The following is a 26037-nucleotide window of genomic DNA, read 5'->3' as shown; positions in this document are numbered from 1 at the left end:
ACATATATATAACATATATATAACATATATACAACATGTATAATGCCCTTTTTTTATTTTCAACAAAATCAACACTTTTCCAATTTGCAGTTAACTAACAATTGCACAATTGGTGAAGAAACTCACCTGCTTGTCCTTTTGATTCCGCTCTCATGAGACTCTCACCAATTAAAAAACCATCAACATTATCTTCATATTTATATTTCTTGACGTCGTCGACCGAAGTTATTCCTGACAACGCAAGAATCAAGACATCACCACCTCGGCCATTCTGACTTCCCTTGGCATGCTCGACCAACAGACTTGTAGTGCCGAGATCGACATCAAAATTCGTCAAATTACGATTGTTGACACCTATAATCAACGGCTCGTTCGTTGACCCTTTGTACGTCAATTTCAAAGCTTGCTCCAATTCTGGACCATCGTTGACTTCCACTAGTGGTATCATGTCCAACTCTAATGAGTAACTGTATAATTCTTGTAACAACTCTTGATTGTTGAGCATTTTTACAATGAGTAGTACAGTATCGGCACCGGCTAATCGAGCCTCTAAGATCTGGTACTTGCTGAAAATAAACTCTTTTCTCAAAACTGCAGGTCTCTTGTAATTCTCTATGGTTTTTGTTTTTGGTCCATCTATAATTTGTCGAATCAAAGACAAGTCTTCTAAAGATCCTTTGAACCAATTAGGTTCGGTTAATACCGAAATTGTTGAGCAACCATTTATAGCATACGTCAATGCTTGAGAGCCAGCATGCGCACTCACATTAATATCGCCTTTAGAAGGACTGGCTCTCTTGAACTCCAGTAGAATCACCGTTTGCTTAAGAGCATCTTGTGTGTACTTTAAACGTTCGTAGAAATTTATGACTGGCGGAGCTGCTCCGAGGGACAAGGCTATTTCCAAATTTTGGAAAGAACGGCCAGGCAAATTCTCAATTACTTTATAATCTTCCTGTCTCTTATCATATATTGTTTTTAAAATGTTCTCGCCCTTGGTAAAATTATTAGCAGATCGAGTCTTTTTTGCTTGCATTCTATATGCCTCGTTTTCTTCCCAGGTGCCGCCAAAGATGCCCAATAGATTGTCAATCATAAGCTGGCCAGATTCTGTTAAAATAGATTCAGGGTGGAACTGCACACCTTCTATAGTATACTTCTTGTGTCTGACTCCCATAATCACATCAGGTTTTGTTTCAGTAACTGCTGTTACTTCCAAGCACTCTGGCAAAGTCTTTTCGCTTCCTGCAAGAGAATGGTACCTTGTTACCGCTACAGACTGTGGTATATCCTCAAACATTCCCTTGCTGTCGTGCTTAATGGTGGTGGTTTTTCCGTGAACAATCTCTCCGGCATAGGAAACATCACCTCCAAAGACATGGAAGATACACTCTTGACCCATACAAACACCAAAAATGGGTAATTTACCTTTAAAATGTCTAATGACATCACTGGAAATACCAGAATCCGTAACAGGATGGCCGGGACCAGGTGAAATGAATATGATATCTGGCTTGATTTTGTTTTCAATGGTTGCAATATCGATCTTATCATTTCTGTAAACATCAACTTTTCCACACCTTGGCGACTGGTGAAGGTACTGGTACAAGTTCCAGGTGAATGAATCGTAGTTATCAATCATAAGCACATGTCTCTTGATCGCCGATGTCCCCACTATAGCATTACCAGCAACAGCTGCAGTTGCGGATGCATTTGCAGTTGACGCTTTGGTTGTATTTTTTGTCGAGATTGTTGTCATTGACTCGTCTTGGTTGTGGTTGAGAACTAATGTAAGCATTTCATCATTACAACTTTTGGACCATAATATTATTTTTTTTTCAATTCAAACTGATCCCGCATTTAAATTTTATTTTTTTTTTCTCTGTTTCCAGTAGTTGAGTCATCGTCGGCTACTCATAGTGCCCATAGAACGAAGAGAATCAAACTTACCAAGATCTCTACAGTTGATGTAAAAAGTATTCTACACACATCTTTACAAACATCGAGGAAAATAATATGTATTGTATTTTATTGCTTTTGGTTTATTTTCTCTATTTAAACGTGTTTTTAACTCTAATTATAAAACTTTTGAATCTATGAATTTTTTTTTGTTTTTCAATCTTGATTTTGTTTTCAATAAAAATCTTTTGCCTCTTCCTTATTTCAGAATTCGTACCTCTTACTTCTTATTTCTTATTTCTTATACGGGCACTGATGGGTTCGTAATTCAACATATTGGTTGAATCAGTCTCGTATTCAACTCCGCTTAATAATGCCGAACTAATAAACTCTAATACCAACATAAATAGCGAGGAAAGCATAGCCAAGCAGTAGTTTGAGATTGAAACTCCAATGTCTAACCAAGAACCTTCCGTCCTCACCAAGAAAAAGAAATTCAACGACAAAAAGTCGCTCGTGGAGATAATCAAAGTTGAGATTGTAAACTTTTTAATTTCCAATTGGTGGTTCATGACGCCCAAACATGTAGAGAGCAAAGCATACGGAACCAAAAGCTTGATCATTAGCAATGCCCCCATCGCAAATGGATCAAATATCGGGATCAACCTGTAAACCGAGTCTAAAGAGAACGTCGAGATTGAGGCAATGTTTCCTGTACCAAAAAATGCAACCTGGAGAAAGAAAAAACCAATAATGGCTATCCGTATAATTTGAAGCCAGTATCCTTTTGGTAACGATCCTGTTTGTTCGCGTGCCAAGACCAATTCTTTATGAGGGATTTTGAGCAACTCTTCAATTGTGAGCCACTGAAGCAAGGTCAACGAGAACCCAACGTAAAACAAGAGTTCGAAGGATATGGTGAAAATGATAAATGTTGGAACAAATGTGAGGAATATTATCAACATTCTAACTCTATAGTTCTTTGAAGGGAAACGCAGGTGTAAGAGTGGGAGTATTACCAAGGTTGAAATAAATGTAATCCATCCTATTATTTGCGAGTGCAATGGCAATCCGTTCCTGGCTTGTAAAGATGAAACCGAGACGTTTGTGGCGTATAACATGATTGGAATAGCAATAATTTGGCCCAAGATCAAAGCTTTTTGCTGCGAATTTAAGTAGATTTTTCGCAAGATCGATTTGAATCCCAAAATTGCAATACCGAGTGAGATAATACCACCCAAGTCAATCAATAATAAGTTTTCCACTTTAACAGGGTCAAGATTGGTGAATGTGCACATAAATAAGCACGTCAAAAACCAAAGAGACTTCATCAAGCCTGATATTTTTTCCGATTTCAGAACAAATACTGGGTATATGCCAATGATACAAAAGATGATTGAAAACATCACACGCTCAAAAAATCCGTATGTGATACCTTCATACATGCCAATGAAACAGGTAAAGATCATAAATTTGGTTGATAAAGACACACCATGAAACATCTCGTTGATACCTTGGTAGAGAACTCGACGTTCATTAATTATTGTGTACCAGAAATATAATGGGAAAATAGTGTAAAAATAGTAGTTGATTGGAGAATCTTGATAGAATAACAAGTAAGCCATTGAAGTCCCAAGTACGATAAAGAATCCCATCAAGGGCACTGGGTTGTCCATTCTTCTGGTCTTATTATAACTATTAGTTTCTTTAGTTTCTTTATTTTCTTTAATTTCAGTTCTTCTCTCTTTCTCTTCCTTTTCGTTCCCAATTTTTTTACTCTTTTTACCTTCAATTTGCAAATGCTGGTCTAAAATAAATAATTTTAAAAACAACATAAATGAGAAAATGATCCATCCAACAAATCCAAATGTTACAATGGTCTTGAGTAGCGCCCAGTTGTATGTGGTTAGGTAATTGAGACCAAGAAGCGCTTTTTTCATCAATTCCTCGATCGTTTCAATTGTTAGTTTTTCAAGTTCTTCGTATTCACCTTTACCTTGTTCTTCTTCTTCTTCTTCTCCTCCTTCTCCTCCTCTTTTATTCGCATTTGCACCATTGCTCAGTAAAAGTTCAATCAAGCTTTCAATTTCCTTTTGGTATTCCTGAATTGTTTTTTCCTCAAATGGCTCAAAACCTTTAAAATTGTATTGATGTTCGCGAACCTCACGCTCCTTAACAATGTATTGCTCAACAATAGCCAATGCATTGGCATAAAGAGCTAAAGATTTAGTTTTGGCATCTGCATCAACGTACCCGAGGGGCAATTCTCCAACAGAGTTTGCAGGATAGTTTGCACCAATCAAATACGCCATAAGCGATGCAATATCGGCTTGGTTAACATCATTTCTTACCAAATGGTTTAATCTCCAGGTATCAAAATAAGTCTCTTCAAATCCACTGTTTACTGGATCTTGACGACGCAATTGTTCCTCAACATTCTTTAAGCCATTCAAATGAACAGGCTTCTTGATTCCAGCACCCCAAGCAATCAAGGGAGTTCTGGTATTATCTGGGTGTCCATCTCCATGTGACCCAAAATCGGACATTCCATGGTCAGCTGTAAATACGAATGCAGTGCGGTCATCACCAAAAAACTCATTTATTTGTGGAACAACTTTCTCCAACATGGTATCAATGTACTCAATGTTCTCATAGTATTCTGCTGAGTATGGACGATAAGCATGACCCGCGGTATCAGGACCAAGTAAATGCAAGAAAAAGACATTCCCATCTTGGTGCAATTCATCGTGTAGAGTTGCATTTGTAGTTGAATTTTGCAACAAATCATCGAAATGCTTAAATACAAATGAATCAAGTTCAATCGAGCTCTGTGTGAAATCTTCAAACTCGTGACCATACATACAAACATCTATCCGCCCTGGAACAACGCCATCTCCATACGCAAACATTGGCAAAATGTCGGGACTTCCAAAGGAATAAGTGTGCTTAGATTGATTAAAGAATGAATCGAAGTTCACAGGGTTCTCTTTCCATCCTTTAGTTACCGCGGAGACGTCTTCGTAAAAACCAGCAATCATGGCAACGTGACCTGGGCGAGATTCTGTTGGCATACGTGTCTTTGAAATGCCCCAAGTCCCATTGTTCAATGCCAAACTTCTCAAATATGGTGCCAAATACTTGGTTTCTCCAGTTCTAGGGTGCCTCAATTCCTGGAAAGTCTTATCAGCCCTTAAACCGTCTCCAACAATAAGAAATAGTCGTTTAGCTGGTGGATCATAAGTAGAGACGTGGTGGTCCATTCCGTGCACCAACGGCAGCACAAAGTAGATATCAAAGATTGACCATAAGTAAAAAAAGTGAAACAAAACTCCAACAGTGATTAACAACCACCTGTTTCTGTCCATTTTTTTTTTCTTTTTTTTTGTTTACTTAATCCAAGGTAAAAAGTGAGAGGAGATGTTTGATGAAAACAACAATGCAAAATCTGCTGCAATAGGACAAAGTTGTTAACGTGCTAATTCCTGATTCGACAAGTGTACTTAATAATCGATTGTCCTTTGATTTCGAATATTGTATTCTTGAAGAACCTGTTGTTGTAAAACGCGTGTAGCAAACAATGCTACCATGAACCAACAAGGTATCTAAAAAAAGAATTTGAAAAAAAAAAACAACAAAACCGCGGCTTCTTTTTCTTCTTACGATTAAAAAAAGATTTACGTGTCAATGTGAAAACAAGGTGGAATGAACGTTTTGAGTATCAACGATGGTTACAGAGAAAATACTGAATAAATTTCGGAGCTTAGCTCTTTCAAATTATGAATATATATATGTACTTACCAATATGCAAAAAAAAATTACATTGAAATTGAATGCATGCTCAAGTCCAGTTGAGATCATTCTTTTTGTATATTCCAATCCAATGACAGTTCTGAGCGTAGAGGTTCATGGTTTGCAGAAACACTCGTAAAGCAGTCTCATATTGTTGCATAACTTCCAAATCTTGTCTTATGCACATGTTATAAGTATTCAAATTAGTTAAACCAGAGGAAATGTCATTGATAAGTTCAAAAAACTGTGCATCTTTTCCCGTCCTTTCGTATTGGTACTGAACAATCAATTGCTTATATGCCAAAAAAGATCTTTGATAATCAAGCATCGAGGCTACGTATCGCTGCCATTTGCTTTTGGTTATTGTAGTAGGATCGAAGTTGGCCATTGGCGGTTTTGGAGCCATCAAATTTTGGACCTCAGGCGATGCATGTAAGTCTAGCTCGTTCAATTTTTGCCTCTTAGTCCCTGGGGAAACAGGAGTGTGACCACGAACAGTGGTTTTGTTTATTGGGGTTGACAATGTTTCTGGCTGAGATCTTCCATTGCTATAAACAAATTCTATCTCCAGTGGTTGTAATTTTCTATGAGCGTTCACTTTATTGTGTACTTTTCGACGGCCAATGTCGTTAATATTATCGTGATCGTGATCGTCGTCGTCGTTCATGTAATTGTTATTGTTATTATTGTTATTATTGTTGTGTCCTTCACCTTTATCATGGTCCCGCTCAATTGGCAAGGATTCGCGCAATTCGTGTATATCCACATCTTCAAATTCTCGGCCTAAGTTTTCACCAAGATTTTCCATATCAAAAGCAGAGGGAGTATCGGAAACAGTGAATTTTTGCCGCTTGTGTGCCAGCATAGAGGGTGACTTGGCAGGTTTCGACAAGGGAGAGATTTGAGGATGTTGATTAGGTTGGGTTTGACGATACAGTTGCAGCAGCTGCAGTGGCAGTAGCAGCGGCAGAGGCAGAGGCAGAGGCAGAATCAGTTTAGGCGGCTGGAGCTTAGACGAAGTCTTGCTCTGGTCTATGGGCTTTCGTGATGTCGAAACCGCACTAGCCCTAGGTGGTGGTTGTCGAGTTTTAACATTGAACGGGACATACTCATCATGCGAATCATCCGATAAATTAGTCAAGTCGATTCGAGTTGTTTCCGGAATATCGTCACCCTGACTCAACTTGTTGATTTTACCAGTTTCATTTAATTTATACCCTGATTCAAAGTGAGAATTCAATGGCACGATATTTTCTTTATCCCGACTCACATCCACATCCACATCCACAACCACAACCACATCCCCATGTAAGTCTGCATCTACATCCGCGTCTAGCTCCATGTTCCCTTGTGCTTCATTGTCTTCAACGAAATGGTTTGGTGTTTCAAGAATGGGAAACTTTTGATCATCTAAACGATCAAAGTTTTTTCTACTTTTATGCAGAGCCGACGGCAGTTGCTTCGTTTCTTGACGAATTCCTCGTTTTGCGTTTTTTTCAACTTTTTGTTGCTTTCTTTTGAACTTGTCCTCACTTCCAGAACTAAAATCTCTCTTGTTTGAATGTTGCTGTAAATTTTCCGGATCTTCACTATACAAACCATGCGCTCGTCTCAAAAACTCATTTGCAATTTCTGCCGCTTCTATTTTGCTTCTCCTTGCTTCCTTTGCTGCATTATATCCATTATCACAGTCTTTATCTGGATTTGTTTCTGAAGGTACATCTCGTGCTAGAGCTGGAGCTGGATCTGGTTCTGAGGAAGACGATGACAAAGAGTCAGTTTCTGGTTCTAAATCTGGCATATTTGGTTTCTTGTTACTCGACCTAGTGCCCTCTGAACCATTTTGATCTTGTCGCAGTAAAGATTCCTTTCTTGTTTGCGAGGTCTTGCCCTGTGTTTTCTGCAGCTCATCAGTCTTCTTAGCCATTCCTTCATCCTTTTGCTTTTGCTTTTGCTTTTGTCTTTGCGATTCCTTTTTTCTTAATTTTGCCTCTGCCTGAACTCGTTCATACATTTCCTGTTGTAAACGCTCCGCTTGTGCAGCAGCAGCTTTGGCTGCTTGTCTTTTTTGTTCCTGTGACTTTTGGAAAAAATGGTAATAGCTATATGTGGATGAGGATTGCGATTGAGATTGCGACCATTGTTGATGCTGGCCTGTTGTGTAAGGGTTCCCTCGAGCACTACCAGAAGTGGACGAGCCCTGTTCCCAATGTCTGCTATGAGACTCGCCACTAGAGGCATAGTTTTTTGTACTTGTATAGCTATAATATTGAGATGAGGCGTGATAGTTTGTTGTAGAGGAAGCTGTAGAAGATGTTTCTTGGTAATTATTAGAAACTTTGTTTTCATGATGGGCCCTGATGATTTCGTAAGCAGTGGTTATTTCTTTAAACTTTTCGTGGTGAGCTTGCAATGGCGTTTTGTCGGGATGATATTTCAAAGATAACTTCTTGTAAGCCTTTTTGATTTCATCAAAGGAAGTCGCAGGGGAAACTCCTAAAGATTGATAATGAGTAAGACTTGGCATAGACATGATCTATCAGAACGAATGATATTTGTAGATCTTGCACACGGTCTTTTGTTTTTTTAATCTCTTGTCACTTATTTGCAATACTGCTTTGCAAAAGAGCAAATCGAGTAAATTATAAATGAAAAGAAAAATAGACTCTCCACTATGATTGTTTTTTAAAAAATGATGAGTTAGTAACCGCTCCGAATATGCTGTGTAGTACCTCTAGGTCAGTAACTAGAGATACTTAAATCTATTTGCAAGAGTGGATCTCTCTTTGTCATTATCTTTTAGAACAATAAAACGCGAACCTCTATGTTTTTGATTCCTATAGGAAGCAAAAAATTTAAGGAATTTTTTTTTTAAAAAATAACACATATACAGAATTGAAAAAGAAAAAGAAAAAGAAAAAAAGAAAACATATAAGAAAAGGTGTCGTCATGCTTTGTGACAGAGTCTTAATGTTATCCTTTATAGAAGCCCATTGACCCGAGATTCTATATTTTAGTAATATAAGATTTGATAACTTCCATTGTGAAGAAGTGGAAAGGAAGAGAGGAACAGGTTGAAAATGAGAGGGGAGAGTTGAAAAGAGAAAAATCTTTAGATTGGTGATTTAGTGGATTATTGGCAACAACAGTATGATAATACGACGGTCTTTTTTCCCCTTTTTCTTTAACATGCCTTGATTTGTCTTCTTTCTATTTGTTTTGTTCAATCTTGTTCAATTTTTTTCAATTCTGATCTATAAAAGTCAAACACTATAATAATTCAAGTTTTGTTGTTGTGTTTCTTTGTTTCAAGTTTCTTCTCTTCTTTTTCATCTTTTTACCAAACTCTATGCAACTCTAGTCTTGCTTTATGTACAGAAACAAATTTAGATCATGATAATTCGTAATCATCAATCTTATTTCTATACTTGAGCAAATTGCGTTTGATCTTTGAATTATCAACCCATGTCAAGTAATCTTCCAAATTCCTTGTCACTAAATACGCAGGGTCTGTAATCACATTGGGCCCTACTCTTACATGTCCCTGTTCAACAAACTTCACTGCGTCGGTTAATGTCTCGGCCATCTTGAGTCGACACATCACAACACCAATCCGCCTTCGACAAAATGCGCTCACGGTAATTTTATTTTCAAGGTCACTTATTTTCGATTTGGTAGCCAACACCCCCATATTGTATAGTTTTTCTAGTAATAATTGTTCATGCTTGATGCGGAATGGGTCTGTAGCTTTGAGCAAGGATAACTTGTTGGCAAGCTTTCGCACATCACCACAGATCTTGTTGTACTTGTGATAATCTTCTCTATTTTGAATATGGTATGTTCGCATCACCTGAGTATCTCGATGCCCTTGGTCTTGCTTCCACTCTAAGAAGTCGACCTTTTTAAGGAGTTTTTGCTCATGATGTTTCAACGCTCTAACCATTTTTGTTGTATAAGGTGTGGTATAAGGTGTTGTAGTCGTAAAAGGTGTGGTGTATGATGCTTTAGATTATGCTTGGTGGAAAAGGGAAATTATCTTTTGAAGGAGATGAGGTTAAAGAAATTAAACGTTATGTATGAGAAAAACAATACTGGTAGCACACATTTGTATTTGTATCTGAATTTAAATTTGTGTGTGTGTATTTGTGTGTGTTTTTTTTAAGGCTCCTTCACTGTTAATTTTTTTTTTGTTGTTCTTTTTTTTTTTAATTACCTTTTCCTTTCCTTCATTTGAGTCTCTGTTGAATAATTTGCACCAAATTCGAGTTTGGAATTTTGGTGGTTAACAAATTTTCCAAACAGAGCATAGTCAAACCTCAACCGTTTTTGCACATCACAATTTTTTTTTTTTTAAAAAAAAGGAAAACATACACACAATATCTGAAACGCAACACTTTATCCTTAAGTTTCCTACACCCAAGATCAATAATGAATGTATTGAAAAGTATAGGGCGGGTTCATGCTCGTCTGTTTTCATCTACAGCTAAATGTTTATCATACATTGGTGAAAGACCTATTAAGCTAGCAAATGGAGTCAGCATGTCTGTTGAGTCGATCCCAATTGAATTTTGTAAGAAATTCACAAAGAGAAACGAAGTGTACAATTTGGATAGACAAGTTGTCGTACAAGGTCCATTAGGCTCAATCAAAACCGCCATTCCCGATTTCCTTCTCGTACGACCAGACCCAAAGGATCCTAACAGCATTTCAGTGAGAGTGAAAAGGACCAAAGACAAAACACAGAGATCATTATGGGGCACTATGCGTGCGTTACTTCAGAATGCTGTAACTGGTACCACAGAGGGTCATTTGTCTATTGTCAAATTTGTTGGTACTGGTTACAGAGCCATTTTGGAAAAAAATGAAAAGGGTGAAGATATTGTGGCCCTAAAATTGGGTTTTCCATACACACCAAAGATTAAAGTTCCCGCAGGATTGAAAGTCAGCACTCCTAACCCAGCCAGGTTGGTGATTGAAGGATGCGATAAGCAACAAGTGAAGTTATTTGCCGCAGTTATTAGAGAATATAAGAAACCAGAGCCATACAAGGGTAAAGGTATTTTTGTGGACAATGAGACCATTGTGCTAAAGGAAAAGAAACTTAAATAAATGGTGATCTTGGTAGTCAGTTGGACTTGGATAGAGAGATTGACATGTATATACAAAGAAACGATATCGACATAAACTTACAGTTGCAAAAAAAAAAAAACAAAAAAGAAAAAGACAAAGAAGAAGATGTATCGTAGCAGCCATTTGGTCCTTTCTGAGCAGTAATAGTAGTCCTACTTTTGGCTGTACCATTCTATATCTTGAGGTGTGTGTGCCAAAACACACACAAAAAAAAATAATAATAATACTAAATTTCTCTTCTGCTGTTTCTGCTGTTTCTGTTTTTTTTTTTTCTGTTTTTTTTTTTTTTCTCGCTTCCTTCTTCCTCTGTTCTCACGACTAAAATCAGTTTGACAAATATCTTCAAATTCAACTTGAAAAGCTTAAGCTTAGTACGAAAACAAGGCAGTCTTTTCTTTTTTTTTGTCATTTTTTTTTCAATTCTATTGGCTGACGATTAAACCAACACAGTCATTACGACCAATACCAATAACAATACCAAAACCAAAACCGATTACTACTACATAGTATTAGACCCATGTTTGGTATTTCACTGTTGAGGCTACATAATAACGTGCTTCCGGCATTTCAGCAGTCGGTGAGAACGGCTGCTCAAATCACATCGATTCACGCAGTCACATCCATCAAAACGGCACCATCTATCAAACAACATACTGTTGAACAAGGTAATGAAAGGAAACAGCTTCTTTCCCGACCAGGCTTGTTTGGTATCAAAAGAGGTATGATTACATGGTTTACTCCTAAAGGTGAGCAATTTGCTGCAACTGTAATTGAGATTGACTCCTGTGAAGTGATTGGACAAAAAACACGAGATCAACACGGATACGATGCGAACATCATTGGAACTATTGACAAATTAAAGAATTATCCAAGAGAAGCAGAACTTAAAATGTTTGAAGAAGCAGGAGTTTCGCCAAAACACAAGTTTGGGGAATTTAGAGTTCTTGACACAAACAATTTAATTCCCGTTGGAACTGAGTTGAAGGCTGACTACTTCTCAGTGGGACAAATGGTGGATATCAAAGGTATTACCAAAGGTAAAGGTTTTGCCGGTGTTATGAAACGTTGGAACTTTGCTGGTAACAACGCAACACACGGTGTTTCTAAAGCGCATAGAACACCAGGTTCCATGGGTGGTAACCAGAATCCAGGTAGAGTTTTACCAGGGAAAAAGATGCCGGGTAGAATGGGATGCGACAACAGAACTGAGTTCAACAAAGAAGTGCTACATGTCGATGGCGATGCAGGTCTTTTGATCGTCAAAGGCAATATACCAGGTCCAAACAAGAGTATAGTGAGAATTTCGGATGCCCTCAAGTTATACGGAAAGAGGCGGTTCCAAGTATTATCATAAAAGAATCGATAGGAAGGTGAAATTTTCCTTTTTGATGAAGGAGTTTGGTGAAATTGTTTTCGTAAGGCTGTAAATAGATATGTACTGCGAATAAATATGGAGTGGCATTAAACAAAAAAAAGTTTTTTGAGCAATGTAGGATAAACAGTCTTATCATTTCAACAATGATGTGCCTTATACATCAAACCTTATGCCTTGTAGCAATCGACAAATAAGATGTATACTTCATCCAGTCTCTGACATTAGTTGCATCTAATCTCACATCACAGGAAAAAAGTACAAATAAAAAAAAAACCTAATAAGAGTTTGCTCGAGAACCACATTTTTTTCAAGTTACAAATCACCTAACTTGTTGACCCCAAAAAAATGTGCTTAAAAAGCAAAAAAAAAAAAATCAAAACTAAATGATAAATATTCCAAAAATTAGATAATTGATACACCATTTGACTAACGGGAGACAATTCCCGGATGGTTCTGGGAAAAGGCAAGAACCATGTTCGTTGGAATTGATCTCCTGGCGATGAAGAGGGAAAAAAAGGAGAAAGGAAAGGAAAAAGAGAAGAGAAGAAAAGAAAAAAAAAAGACAAAAATTGAAGTTTATGTAATTTGTTTTTTTTTGGGGGCTTCAGTCGTTGAGTAAAATTTTTGATTCTACACACGAAGAAAGAAAAAAAAAATAAAAAGAAAATGTATGTTTCTGGCGCTACCAATCACAAAACAACAAATAAAAACCGTTGCAGTTTTCACTCTCCTCAATTATACGTGTTTGCTAGTTGTTGTTGTTTTTTTTTTAATTAATTTTTTTTTTCCATTTTTTTTCCATTTCTTTTCTATTTCTTTATCTTGTTTTTAATATAATCTAGCCTATACACTGTAGTCTACAAATATAGTGATTTAGCGGTAGTGGCGGTAGTAGCAGAAGCAACAACTGAGTCAACACCACCATCTCTCCACCAAAAGTCGATTCTAATCATCATCCATCTCAGAAGGCCTAATCAACCCACCAACTTGTAAATCTTGTTCTCTTTGTTTCTTCGCGCTCTCCAACTTCTCGAGCTCCTTGTCCTCGGCAAACAAGTAATCGGTTGGATCACCACCAAATTGCTTCAATTGCACAAGGAAGTCTCTCAATGTAGCTTTGAACTTGTTCAAGTCGTTGTAGTTTGAAGTCAAGACCTTAAGGAAACTGGTCAACTGGTCTGGCTGCAAGTTATCAAATGCACTAGAGAGTAATTGCGAAAGGTATTGTTTAAGGAAATCGGAGTTGGACGTTCCTTGGGGTGCTTGATCTGGGGTGTACAAGGGGTACTTTATCACACCATCTTGCACAACATGGATCAACTGTGCCAAGAGTTGTGCTTGGTACCTAAATCCTGCTTTGTGGTCAGGTTGGGTAAAGACATAAAATGTGTCTGACAAAATCTGGAAATAAAAGTTCTCGTAAAATGCCTTTGTAAATGGTGTATCACCAAGCTGTTCAACATTCTCGATCAAATCTAGTGTCAAAGATAAACCATTGTCTTCGACTTCTCTATTGTTGTGCTTGAATGCCCACAATGCAGCATTGATCAAAGATTGGAATGCATCACCTGATAATTGTAATAAACCTTGGAATGACCGTGCATTGATCTCTTTCAAAAGTTTGTAAAACTCGACTCTGTGTTCGGGATACTCGACAAAATCATTCTTGATCATGTCCAAGGTACACTCAAACACACTCTGCAAAATCAAAACAACGCCATCGGGAATCATATGTCCCACTTTGGCTGTCAATGCAGTTAAACATCTCAATACTTCGGCATCTCTTGCATCAGGAACATTAGAACTATAGTCATCCAATACAGCGCCAAACAATGGTTGAGTTAAATCTCGTACAATCTCTTCCAAATTATCAGCTTGATTAATATAAGTTTCAATCATCTTCAAGATCTCCTTCTTTATGGTACGCAAACCTCTAACCTTTGGTGTCTTTGTTGCAATTATTCCATCTTTTGCTACTGCATCGGATATCATGGACGAGACAGCCTTATAAAGCGACAACATGTCAACATACAATCCACCCAACTGGGAATAAAATGCAGGTCCCAAAGCCTTACAAACAGCAACGTTGGTCTTGATAATATTGGCAATAATCTTGACAGTTTCCGTGTTTGTTAACAATGTGGGATCTTGACCAGCTTGCTGGATAATCGCTGACCATGCCATGTTTGGCAACGCCATCAAATCACTCAACAATTTCTCTCTCGCAGCCTTGTCATTTTGTGCGCTAACAATGATACCACATGCCTCGTAAAAAGTGTGTACCTGTTGTGGCTGCAAGTCTTCAGTGATTGATTGAATTTCTCTGATAATCTCATTAATAAATGGTTCCCTCTCAGCTTGTTGGGTAACAACAAAGTGCTTCTTACACTTGTTTGTAATCTTGATAAATGTGTCACAAGCCATATCCTGAACACCTTCGTGCGTCTCGTGCATAAATTCAAATAATTTGTTTACAACAGTTTTGAGAAATTTCCAATGAGCTTTTAAAAATCTGGGGTATTGACCAACAATATACATGATGTTTGACGCAACAACAGCCTTGTTATCTTTACCTCTCTTCATTTCGGTAAGTGATAACAAATCCTTAATGACATTGACCAAGAATCTCTTTTCCATATCCTCATTCATTGCCCCTGATATCGAGCCAATGGCCCAACACAAGGTGTTGATATTTTGCCACGACCATTCTGATTCATCGATTTGACGAGCCAACTTCTCAATCATAATTTGTTCGGTATCAATGACATTCAAGTGCGTCAAATAAACCAACACTTCTCTCATGGACTTGTACAATTGAATAGTATCACTTTCCTTAACAAATTCACGTACAATTTCACCTTCATCGTTTTCAACAATCAACACTTCTTCGGGTCTTGCCATGTTTTCGATAATGACGAGTCTCAATTTGGACAAAACCTCAGCGTATTGATGTTGTCTCAAAGGGAATTTGGCCAAAAGCGCTGGATCTGGTGCACCACCCGAAGTACCGGGTCTCAATGAGCTTCCATAAGTCAATTGCATCATCGGACTAAGCTCATTATTTGGCAACTCCCTCGTTTCTTGGAAAAGCTGGTGAACAAATACTTGCCAGAAATCCAAACATGTCTTGAACAATTCTCTTTCCTCAATTCTTGACAATTGAAGCAAATAAAAGAGAGCATTTTGCAACAACTCTTTGGCTTCATCATGCTTCTCTAAAATTGCCAAATGGTTGCTCAAGTAGGTGCATAAAAACATTGCCAAATCTTGCAAAAATGATTGGTCTGCTGAAGAAGCAACTTTATAACTTTCTTTCAAGTTCGAGGTCAATGGCACAATTGTGTAAATTTGGTCCATTGCATTTTTAAAGTACAACAAGGTCTTTTCATTTGCTCCAGGGAGAGTGTTAATCTCTGTTAAACACTTCAAGGCAATTGCTCTGGTGTCAGCTGGTGCAAGGAACTTGGACGATAACAAGTCCAACAAATTTGTTTGATAGATGTAGTCAACTGGGATCCATTGGATATACCTCAAAAGTGCATTCAATGTTGCAATGATCAAAGATGACTTTGTAGTCTTGTCCAACACTTCATAACACAATTTGAAGATTTTTTCAAATTCGTTTCTCATACTAGTTTTCAACAGCTGGGCTTTGGCTTGGGTTAATTGATCTTGGCTATAGTCAAACACTTCTTCACTAAGCAATTTTAAAATAATCATATTGTTCTCGCATACATTGAACGATGATCTAGAACTTGCCACAATCTCGGGGATAAATTCTGGCCAATTGTGTGGCCATTCTTGTTTTAAAATCGACACCAAAGTCAAGTCGATTTTGTTTATGAGTGCTCTTTGGGTTTCAAATTCCGCTTCATCATTGCACAATGCAATGATCATATTCACGACAAAATTTCTAATCCCAATTCTTTCTTCTTCAGGAATTGTTTTCCATCTGTACTGGATTAATTTGTTTAGGCACGAAAGAGCGATATATTTCGATTGTGAGTTGTTTGAGTTGGACAAGATATTGTCAACAAACTTCCAAGATTCAGGGTTCTCTTGAAATTTGTTCAATACTGCCTGGGCTTGTTTCTGGTTTTCACCCGAACCTTTGTAAAAGGTGTCTACGGTTTGGTCAAAGATGTTGATATCCAAATCTGTTGAGAAATCCAAGATAGACTCCATGTTTTTTTTATGTTTTTTTTATGTTTTTTTTTCTTTCAATTATTTCGATTTAGTTTGAGGAAACCAATTTGGTGATCTGGCTAGCTTTGCAGACAAAAGTAGAAGTTAAAGGCCTTTCAAATGGGTCGATTGGATAAGAAAAAAGTAGTTGTAATAGTTGTGATGGCAGTGGATGGCGGTGGATGACAGTGGATGGCAGTGGATGGCAGTGGATGGAAGATGTTATTAAATGGCCAATGCGCGTTTAAATTATAATACTATGTGAAAGGCAAAAAAAAAAGGGGGGGCAGGAAAACTATAGACCTAAATGTATTGAGAATTGATTAGGTTTGCAAGTTTGGTAATAACCTTTCTAAGATTTGATAGCTGTAGACTTGTATCGGTGAATGAATGTTTTATATAAATATATATAAATATATATATTTTTCCCCTTTTACCAATGAGGCTGTTGTGTTTAGTTGCTTATTTTATGTCTCTCTTGTTTTCTTGTTCTCTGTTAATTAGAGGGAGGAAGAACGTGAGGAAGATCAATGAGCGTTAAAATAGTGTAAAAGTGCGAGTAAGATCGAATGAACCCGAAAGAAAAAAACAAAAAAATAAATGAAAAGAGAGAGAGAGAGGGGGGGGAGAGCGAGACTGACAGAAAAGTTGGGTGGATGCGTGAAAGAAGGAGTGAAGAAGTGAGGAAGACGCAGAGATCTCTCCTTCTATAGAAAAAAAAAATGACAGGTAGTGTACTTATGCACAGAACTGGTAAGAGTAAAGCGGCTTCCTAAGAACAGCATTTCCCTATCTTACGCTTCCCTCCCTATATTTTTCATTCCTCAACAAAAAAAGCAAAGAAAATGGTAGGAAATGGTGATGATTGTAGATGATAAATGAATATTTGTAAATAAATTTGTAGATAGAAATCTATGTAATTACAATCACTTAGTGATCAAAAGATGATTTTAAGATTAAGATTTGCCTTGGTGTAAAAATAGTTTACTTTTGCTAATATACAATTAAACCCATTACATTTATATATATATATGAAAGCAGACATTTTCTTTGGTTTTGCAACCAAAAATTTTGATTTAAAAGACAAAATTTTAAACAACAACAACAACAAAACAAAATGATTCAAATAGTTGATCATGTTCATTATGGATGGTTAGATACATTGTTTATCAATATTAGTGTTGCGGATCAAGACGAACGCAACTTACACGATGAATTTGAAATATTCTTCCAAACCAATCTTTGTCATAAATCTACTAGCATTATATTGGTGCTCATGCAACCAGATTGGAGGATTTTCAATTTTGTTCAATTACAGACTTTATTGTTGTGTGGTCACAATCGTGTTGCAATTACGTACCTCAAAGATACTGTTGCATTGCATAAATCACGATTAAACACGATTGTTACTACAGTGGACAAAATGCATGATATGATGCATTTGGAACGTGAATACTACTTGTCAAAACAACAATTGGCCTTTTTAATGTTAAACTTTCCTGGCCTTCTTGACCAATTAACACAAGGTTGCAAGGAAGAAATAGACATTCATAAAGTAGAATTGGCTTTTCTAACTTTAGTGTCAAAATATCCTTCAATCAAAACAATTAATCTCAAAAACTTTGGGCTAGAGAACAATTAGATAAATAAATACTCATTGTGTAAAGAGCTCGAGTAACAAAATCATGATAAAATAAGTAGTTTGTTTATTCAACCTAGATATAAATCGCAAGTTTAGAGATTAGTTAGTGCTCACAACTATGCTTAGTGGCCCCATTCGGCACTTTTTATTTGCTGGCAAATGCAACACCTTTGGAGATGTTTCCCTTCAATTGCTCAACGGCAACCTCCAACAATTTCTTCTCGTCAGCATTGACTTCATTCAAAATGTCATACTTAACTTCTTGAATACCATCTTTACCAAGAACCACTGGCAAGGAGAAAAAGTCCAAGCCGCTAACCAACTTCTTAGCCTCCTCGGCACCTTTAATCTTGGAGTCCAAATTCAAATAAGTACATTCAACAATTCCCGATTCACCACTAACAGCCTTCAAAATACGTTCAGCCAATCTGTAACCGGCATAAGCCATTGACAAAGTAGCAGAACCTGCACCATTCTTGGCTTGGACAACTTCATCACCACCAAATTGGACTCTGTGGATCAAAGCCTTCTTTTGCTCTTCATTCAACTCGTCATAGTACTTTTTTGTCTTACCAAGAGAGTACAATGGAACAATGGTCTCACCAGAGTGGCCACCAACAACTCTAACATCAAAGTCAGTTGGCTTGGTGTCAGTTGGGTACAATTGTGAGATAAAGGTGTTGGCTCTAACAATGTCCAAGGTAGTAACACCAAACAATCTTGCTGGGTCATAGACACCCTTCTTCTTCAATGTCTCTGCAAAAATTGGAACTGTAGAGTTAACTGGGTTAGAGATCACCAAGACAAAGGCCTTTGGGCTATTTTCAGCAATACCCTCAGCCAAACCTTGACAAATGGATGCATTAATGTTGAAAAGATCGTCTCTGGTCATACCTGGTTTTCTTGGGACACCTGCTGGGATGATAACAATGTCTGAGCCTTTCAATGCCTCAGCCAAAGCAGTCTTGTCCTCTTTTGAAGAGGGCAAGTGTGAAGAGGTTTTGGAGTTTGAGTTGATGTGACCCAAGTCAGCACCAACACCTGGCACATTGACAACATCAAACAATGCCAATTCATCAACAATTGGGTTCAATTTCACCAACAAGGATAATGGTTGACCAATACCACCTGCGGCACCTAAGACTGCTACTTTAACCATTGTGTAAAAGAATAAAAAATTAAAATTCTGTTTTCTTTTTTTTTTTAAAGATGATGTGTGAAGTGAAGTTCTTTTGTTTGAATAAGTTTTAAAAAATATATAAGCTATCAATTGGTATCAGCTTATAATTATTTTCTTGTAAATTTTCTATGAAGTTGAAAAAAAAAAAATAGAAAGGGAAAAGGAAGGCAAGAAAAGAGTTGTTGAAAAAAAAAAATTGGAGTGCTACTTTTCTGTACTTATATATAAATTACAATTGTTTTCTACTAATCAAATCTCGTGGAGAAATGTTGAACGTGTGGGTTGATAATCCTATACTGTGTTATTTATTTAATTATTTATTTAGTTTTGCTAATTTGTTTTTTTTTTATTTTTTTTCGTTAGTAGTTTAAAAAAGATTGTTACACAAAAGTATGAAGCTTTCGACTTTCCCCATATTTTCATTCATCCATCCACGGTATTGGCAAAGTACCGAGCTACCAAAATTAGATTATATAATACTAGTTTAGATATATTACTAAATACTTATGTAATAATATGAAAAGTCAAAGGGGTCAAAGGGTAAAAGGTGAGGGTAAAAGGGTATAAGGGTAAAAGAGTGAATGGGATAGAGTTGATATTTAAAAGGGGAACAAGTATAATCTCTACTGTAATTATTGGAACAAGTACCAATAATTGTTAATACTCTCAACTCTATTATCAATTGGTTCTACTATCGAGTTTTGGAGTAGGTGTGTGTTATATTTTATGGTTTTTGTCTCTATAATTCTTTTTTTTCTGTTGTCAATTATTTTTCAATTTCATATCCCGGAAACTGCCGTCCCCATACAAATTATTTCACAAGATTCTCCGGGACTTGAAAACTGGGGAGTTAGTACAGGGTGGAAGGGGGGGGGGAGGAGGAGGAGAAGGAGAAGGAGAAGGAGGAGTAGTAGGAGGGCTTGCAAGAGTGTTGATGAAGAAGAGCGGAGAGGAATTTCCTAGAATTCATAACCTTTACTCTAGAGCAACCAATGAAACCTTGCAAAAGAAAAAAACAAAAACAACGGTAATAACAACAACAACATCAACAACATCATAGTCAAAATTGGCAAGAAAAGCGAAAAATATAAATAGCACTGGCGTGTCCTTAATCATCTACTATGTCACTGAACATTGTGTTCAGAAATTAATCATAATTGCGGTTAGCTGAACTTAGAATTTGATACTAAACCAATCAATCAAAAAAAAATTTAAAAAAAAAAGAAGAAATGGATAAAAACGCAGATAAATGTACAAAAAAAAAAGAGAAGCTATAGACAACAACATAAGTTTGTCTGAATAACGTTGGAGTTATTATTCTCTTTTCTAACAACAAACTTTTCTGTTGTTGTTAGAAAAAAGACAGACCTTTTGCTTTATATACAGATTGTAAATCCATCCCCTCCTTTATCTTCCTTCTTCCTTCTTCCCTCTGCCTCTTTCTCCCCCTTCGCCCTCCCCACAATATAATGTTGATTTCGGTGCAGTACTCTTAATTTCAGTTATATTAGTGTGTAAATTTTTATTTTGTTTTTCCAACTTTCACTTCTCCTATCCTGTTAAGGAGAATGCAAAATTTCGCCCATTTTAGTTTTGCATGTTCCATTAGTGGAGACATTGCTACCAAATGGAAATTGTTTCATTTTTTTTTTTTTTTTTTTTGGGTTTGGCAAATTTGTTAGTCATGCGACTTTTCAGCTTTGGAATACAGCCCTCCAAAAAAAAGGAGTAAAGTAAAAATTAATGAAGTAAAGTATTGGGTAAACCTTTACTATGCGATGTAATCAACACACCTCAGACACCTGTCAACAGTTACATATTGCAAAACCTACCAAAATTTTTTTTTTGTGTTTGGATGTTTGTCAACATATTTGTGAATGGTTATAGCTGATGTTACTTTTTGGTGTTCTTCTCTATACCAAAATACTTCCGGCGGGGTTGTCGCACCATTTATCGGTAAGATTATGACATAATTCCGTGCAACTTGGTCAACTATTTCAAATACAAGAAAAAAAGAGAGAGAGAAAGAGAGAGAAAATCAATAACGTCAGGTTCTAAAAGAAAAGAAAACAAAATAAAACAAAACAAAACAAAACGAGACGATCAATCAATCAAACAAATCCAACGAAAATTAAATATTTCAAACATGGGGCTGGCAACATGTAACATTCACTAGCATGTGGCGGATCCTTTCGAGTAGATCTTTTCATTTAATCCTCTACCACCACCACCACTACTACTACTACTTTTTTCTCTTTCTTTCTTTCTTTCTTTCCCCACTTTTTTTTGTTCCATCTCTGATTATGTGCAATGAGGATGTAGAATTCCGTGTCTCCAGTCCAATAATTTTATCCTATTTACTTGTTTGCGTTTCAGTGTAAACTATTAAGTAGATTACGAGTGCAACATAGAACTTGGTCGTCATTCCTTAGAGTCATCCATCATCTCCATCAATGTGTTTCTACACATTTATACATTTGTAAATACGTATGTGTATATATAAGGATAGATAACCTTCTTTTTTTTCCAACGCATCTTAGTCAATAATTTATGACCAGAATCCATCATCCATAACCCATAACTTTTTTCAGCTATCTTTTCCATTATCTCAATCTTTTCTTTTTCCCCTCCCATTGCACACACACACACACACACACACACACACACACACACACCTTATTCTGAAAGCCAATATTATTATCTGTTATTATCAGCATCACCACTTTCAACCTTGAACCGTTACTGGGAAGAAGGTCACTTACAAGCCAAAATAAAATATAAAAAAATATATATATATAAAAAAATTAAAAAAATTAAACAAAACCAAAGTAAGAGAGAAGGTCCAGGATATCGGAGATAGTGAACACAAAAACCGTCTTAGTCGACGTCATACAACCTACAGATTTCGGGGCATTGCTGGAGATTGAAGAACCACATTTTCCTTTCCTTTTTCCTTTAATTTTCTATTTCTTTTTTTTTTTTCTTTTTCCTATTTTCCTCTTTTCTTGTTTTCTTATTTTCTTGTTCTTTTGAAAACATACCCATAAATATCAACTAATTTGTCCAGTCTAGAGTACTTCTTTTTCATCATTGCAAACCATCCATCTTTACCTTTGTTTTAAAGAGTTACATACACAGTACAATTTTATTTTTACTAGCTGCACCAACATCTACTCAAACATTACACACTAAACATCAAATATTAAACATAGTTCATTTAACAGTGAAAGAACGATACTCGACAACATGTCTTCTTCTTCTTCTTCTTCTTTTTCTACATCCCACAAAATGCCGCAGACGTTAGTTGAACCAGCTTCTCCATACGACGAATCGTCACCATTATCACCATTATCACCAACCGCCAAGTCCACTATTCAGACGGTTCCTGTATCACCTGGAAACACCGAGTCAAGTGCTGCAGAGGACTATACACCCACCAACAATAACGGACTCCACCCAGGATCAATTACCAATAGGCATCGCAGACAATCATCTACAAACTCTAGTGATGATGACCCGTACGCTTTGGCTGAGAAATACTATGGCGACCACAAGAAAAAGACTTTCAACAAAAACTCACCATTATCTCGAGTTAGAACATTTAGTACTTTCGAATCTAAAACATCAAGAAAGGAGTTTTTGAAGCAATTAAACGAATACAACGGAGTTTCGGGCTCTATTAGAGAAGAATCTGAACCTTCTTCTGGTACAGTTTCAAAAGCCCCTTCACCACCGGCACTGGCACCCCCACTTCCATCGATTAATGCTGATGCTAATGATAATGATAATGAGAATGATAATCCTAATCATGGTGGGGATAACAGGCAAACCAAAAAAGCCAATTTTAGTTTGAAAATCTCCAAAGATAATAATGTTGACGACGACGACTACGACGACGATACAGCTTCCGAGGGCGATGTAGACGATAATGGGGAAGCTGCACGGGAATTGTTTGGGAAAAAGAAACTATTCCGCCAACCACCCATAAGGGAAGTATCCCCAGACACAGCAACTCCTAGGAATTCCGGAATCTCTCAGGACGATATGACATCACTTCAACGAGAGACGTTTGACCATGTCAATGACAATATCAAAGAAGTCGATGAATTCAACAAACATTTGGATAACCACACGGTGCACACATTAAAGAAAAAACCATCCATCGTGCCTCTTTACGAGCATGGCGACAATATCTCTCAAGAGTCCATCAAACTGAACAACCGCATCAATTTGCGCAGGGCTTCAATGGATGATACAATGTTGCGTCCCAAAAAATACTACATCAGTGACGTCCAAGATACTATAAAGGAATTATTGGCAAATGAAGATACAGACAATAATTGCCAAATCACAATTGAAGATACAGGACCAAAGGTGTTGAGATTAGGTACCGCCAACTCCAATGGTTATAAACAGGCATCCGTACGTGGAACATACATGTTGAGCAACTTGTTGCAAGAATTGACCATAGCCAGTAGATTTGGTAGACACCAAATAGTTTTGGACGAGGCGAGATTAAATGAAAACCCCGTAGCAAGGATGAAGAGAATTATTTCCACTTCTTTCTGGAAGAGTTTAAGTAGGAGTGTTACTGCAGAGAATATTGTCGATATGTCACGGGACACAAAGATCAAGGAACATTGGGTCGATGAAGATGGTAACGTCCATGAGAACCAGGAGAGTCACAGAATTTATGTTCCACATGATCGAAAAGATCAATACGATTTTTTCAACAAGATTAAAAACTCAAGGAAAGATATCCACTTAGATGTTCAATATTTACCAAAGAAGATTGATGCTGATTATATCAAATCGATCAATAAGAAACCGGGACTTCTTGCACTCTCTGCAAAATCGAACCCCGAGGATCCTGCAAATCCGACAAGTTGGCCATATGTTGTTCCTGGTGGTCGTTTCAATGAACTATATGGTTGGGACTCATACATGGAGACCTTGGGATTGCTTACCGATGTCAAACCTGGCCAGAACTTGGACCATTTAGAGCTCGCAAGGGGTATGTGCGAGAATTTTATATATGAGATTAAGTACTACGGCAAGATCTTGAATGCTAATAGATCGTATTATTTGGGAAGGTCGCAACCTCCATTTTTAACAGATATGGCATTGAGAATCTTTAACAAGACCATTGAGGTAAGCCCCGAGTCTATGAATGATGCTATAGATTTCCTTAGAAGGTCAACGTTATCTGCTATCAAGGAGTATGAGACGGTATGGTGCTGTGAACCTAGACTCGACAAGAAGACGGGTCTATCATGTTATCACCCAGAGGGTAAAGGAATCCCACCTGAGACGGAAGCTTCACATTTCGACGCGGTATTGAAACCGTATGTTGAAAAGTACAAGATTACACAGCCTGAGTTTATTGAGAAATACAACAATGGCGAGATCAAAGAACCAGAGTTGGATGAGTACTTTTTACATGATAGGGCCGTGCGAGAATCTGGACATGATACATCGTACCGTTTAGAAGGTAAATGTGCTTATTTGGCTACAGTCGACCTCAATTCGTTGTTGTACAAGTATGAGAACGATATTGCATTTTTGTTGAGCACATTTTTCCATGATCAATTGGAAGATACCGATGGCAAATTGCATTCTTCGGAAATTTGGATCGAGAGGGCCAAAGAAAGGAAGCAAAATGTCGACAAGTATTTGTGGAATGAAAAGGACTCGATGTACTATGACTACAATGTTTATGAAGAGAAACAGGAAGATTACGAATCAGCTACAACTTTTTGGCCATTATATTCCAAACTTGCTTCTGATGAGCAAGCTGCTAAATTAGTGCATGATTCCATCCCCAAGTTTGAAGAACATGGTGGTTTGGTGGCTGGTACTTTGAAATCTAGAGGTGAAGTTGGTTTAAGTAGGCCATCTCGTCAATGGGACTATCCATTTGGATGGGCCCCACAACAGATCTTGGCATGGATCGGATTGGTAAATTATGGCTATATGGGTGTAGCAAGAAGATTAGCTTACCGCTGGCTATTTATGATGACCAAGTCTTTTGTTGACTACAATGGTGTCGTTGTGGAGAAGTATAATGTCACAAAAGGAGCTGTGCCACACAGAGTTGATGCTGAGTATGGTAACCAAGGGTTAGATTTTAAGGGCGTCGCCACTGAAGGTTTTGGTTGGGTTAATGCGTCGTACTTGATTGGATTGACGTTTTTGGATCTCTATGCTCAACGTGCTTTGGGAACATTGACCCCACCAAGAGTGTTTTTTAAAAACATGCATCCAACACAAAGGAAAGGATACGAATAGGAGGAGAGGGTCTTTTGTGAAGTTACAAACGCACATCAATTTTTTCCTTCAGTTTTTTCCTTCTTTTATTTACACCTCCTCATCACCATTTCGTTGTACAGTTCCTGCGTCGTATCTCACTGTGTTCCTTCCTTTTACGTATATATATATATATTTATTTTTATATATTTATAAACCTTATAGATTGATTACAATTTATAATTCCATTGACGAATACTTTTCCTTAATCTGTTCAAGTAATGTATAGGTTTTCGTTCCAATTTTTTATTTTGCTTTTTTGCTTTTTTGTTTTTTTGTTTTCTTTGTAATTTAGTATTTTTGAATTTGATTCTGCTTAGCTTTTGGAAATTGAGGCGCGCGCGGCGAGCACTAATTTATGCTTATCAAGAAATGATGTTTTTTTTCTTCTTTCATAAAAACAACAACAACAACAACAATAAGTATAGTAATAATAAAACAATAATCATTGACCAGAATATAGAGTTACATCAACCCGTGTTTTTCTCGTTTACACATCCGCACTTTTGCTGTTATTCTTTTTCTTCTTCT

At 37.1% G+C, this 26037-nt stretch overlaps 10 protein-coding genes across 10 annotated transcripts; 4 read left to right on the top strand and 6 right to left on the bottom strand. All coding sequences in view use genetic code 12, as the record gives it.

Moving 5' to 3' along the window:
• Positions 1–94: 94 nt before the first annotated feature.
• On the bottom strand, positions 95–1991 carry TRP3 (anthranilate synthase / indole-3-glycerol phosphate synthase; the record flags this gene model as incomplete). The annotated part of the gene is made up of 3 exons (XM_001527904.2): positions 95–1785; positions 1951–1956; positions 1988–1991. 3 exons carry the CDS (start codon positions 1989–1991, stop codon positions 95–97), a joined length of 1701 nt encoding a protein of 566 aa, XP_001527954.2.
• Positions 1992–2186: 195 nt separating this feature from the next.
• MCD4 (Glycosyl phosphatidyl inositol anchor synthesis) lies at positions 2187–5264 on the bottom strand (the record flags this gene model as incomplete). Its single annotated transcript, XM_001527903.1, has 1 exon — positions 2187–5264. The coding sequence occupies one exon, from the start codon at positions 5262–5264 to the stop codon at positions 2187–2189; it is 3078 nt and encodes a 1025-aa protein (XP_001527953.2).
• A 473-nt stretch (positions 5265–5737) lies between these two features.
• Positions 5738–8221, bottom strand: JJJ2 (j-protein (type III); the record flags this gene model as incomplete). The annotated part of the gene is made up of 1 exon (XM_001527902.2): positions 5738–8221. One exon carries the CDS (start codon positions 8219–8221, stop codon positions 5738–5740), a length of 2484 nt encoding a protein of 827 aa, XP_001527952.2.
• An 858-nt stretch (positions 8222–9079) lies between these two features.
• IMP3 (Small subunit (SSU) processome component) lies at positions 9080–9631 on the bottom strand (the record flags this gene model as incomplete). Its single annotated transcript, XM_001527901.2, has 1 exon — positions 9080–9631. The coding sequence occupies one exon, from the start codon at positions 9629–9631 to the stop codon at positions 9080–9082; it is 552 nt and encodes a 183-aa protein (XP_001527951.2).
• Positions 9632–10116: 485 nt separating this feature from the next.
• Positions 10117–10797, top strand: MRPL6 (54S ribosomal protein L6 mitochondrial; the record flags this gene model as incomplete). Its single annotated transcript, XM_001527900.1, has 1 exon — positions 10117–10797. The coding sequence occupies one exon, from the start codon at positions 10117–10119 to the stop codon at positions 10795–10797; it is 681 nt and encodes a 226-aa protein (XP_001527950.2).
• A 538-nt stretch (positions 10798–11335) lies between these two features.
• On the top strand, positions 11336–12172 carry PVL30_000458 (uncharacterized protein; the record flags this gene model as incomplete). The annotated part of the gene is made up of 1 exon (XM_001527899.1): positions 11336–12172. One exon carries the CDS (start codon positions 11336–11338, stop codon positions 12170–12172), a length of 837 nt encoding a protein of 278 aa, XP_001527949.2.
• Positions 12173–13138: 966 nt separating this feature from the next.
• On the bottom strand, positions 13139–16378 carry CRM1 (Karyopherin transporter; the record flags this gene model as incomplete). The annotated part of the gene is made up of 1 exon (XM_001527898.2): positions 13139–16378. The coding sequence occupies one exon, from the start codon at positions 16376–16378 to the stop codon at positions 13139–13141; it is 3240 nt and encodes a 1079-aa protein (XP_001527948.2).
• Positions 16379–17495: 1117 nt separating this feature from the next.
• PVL30_000456 (uncharacterized protein) lies at positions 17496–18020 on the top strand (the record flags this gene model as incomplete). The annotated part of the gene is made up of 1 exon (XM_001527897.1): positions 17496–18020. One exon carries the CDS (start codon positions 17496–17498, stop codon positions 18018–18020), a length of 525 nt encoding a protein of 174 aa, XP_001527947.1.
• A 145-nt stretch (positions 18021–18165) lies between these two features.
• MDH1_1 (Malate dehydrogenase, cytoplasmic) lies at positions 18166–19179 on the bottom strand (the record flags this gene model as incomplete). The annotated part of the gene is made up of 1 exon (XM_001527896.1): positions 18166–19179. The coding sequence occupies one exon, from the start codon at positions 19177–19179 to the stop codon at positions 18166–18168; it is 1014 nt and encodes a 337-aa protein (XP_001527946.1).
• Positions 19180–22488: 3309 nt separating this feature from the next.
• NTC1 (Cytosolic neutral trehalase) lies at positions 22489–25488 on the top strand (the record flags this gene model as incomplete). The annotated part of the gene is made up of 1 exon (XM_001527895.2): positions 22489–25488. One exon carries the CDS (start codon positions 22489–22491, stop codon positions 25486–25488), a length of 3000 nt encoding a protein of 999 aa, XP_001527945.2.
• Between the last annotated feature and the right edge of the window lie 549 nt (positions 25489–26037).

The sequence above is a fragment of the Lodderomyces elongisporus genome, chromosome 1, assembly GCF_030384665.1.
Source record: "Lodderomyces elongisporus chromosome 1, complete sequence".
NCBI classification, from domain to species: Eukaryota; Fungi; Ascomycota; class Pichiomycetes; order Serinales; family Debaryomycetaceae; genus Lodderomyces; species Lodderomyces elongisporus.
Note: the sequence above shows the minus strand (reverse complement) of the source record. Positions and strands in the feature narration are given on the sequence as shown.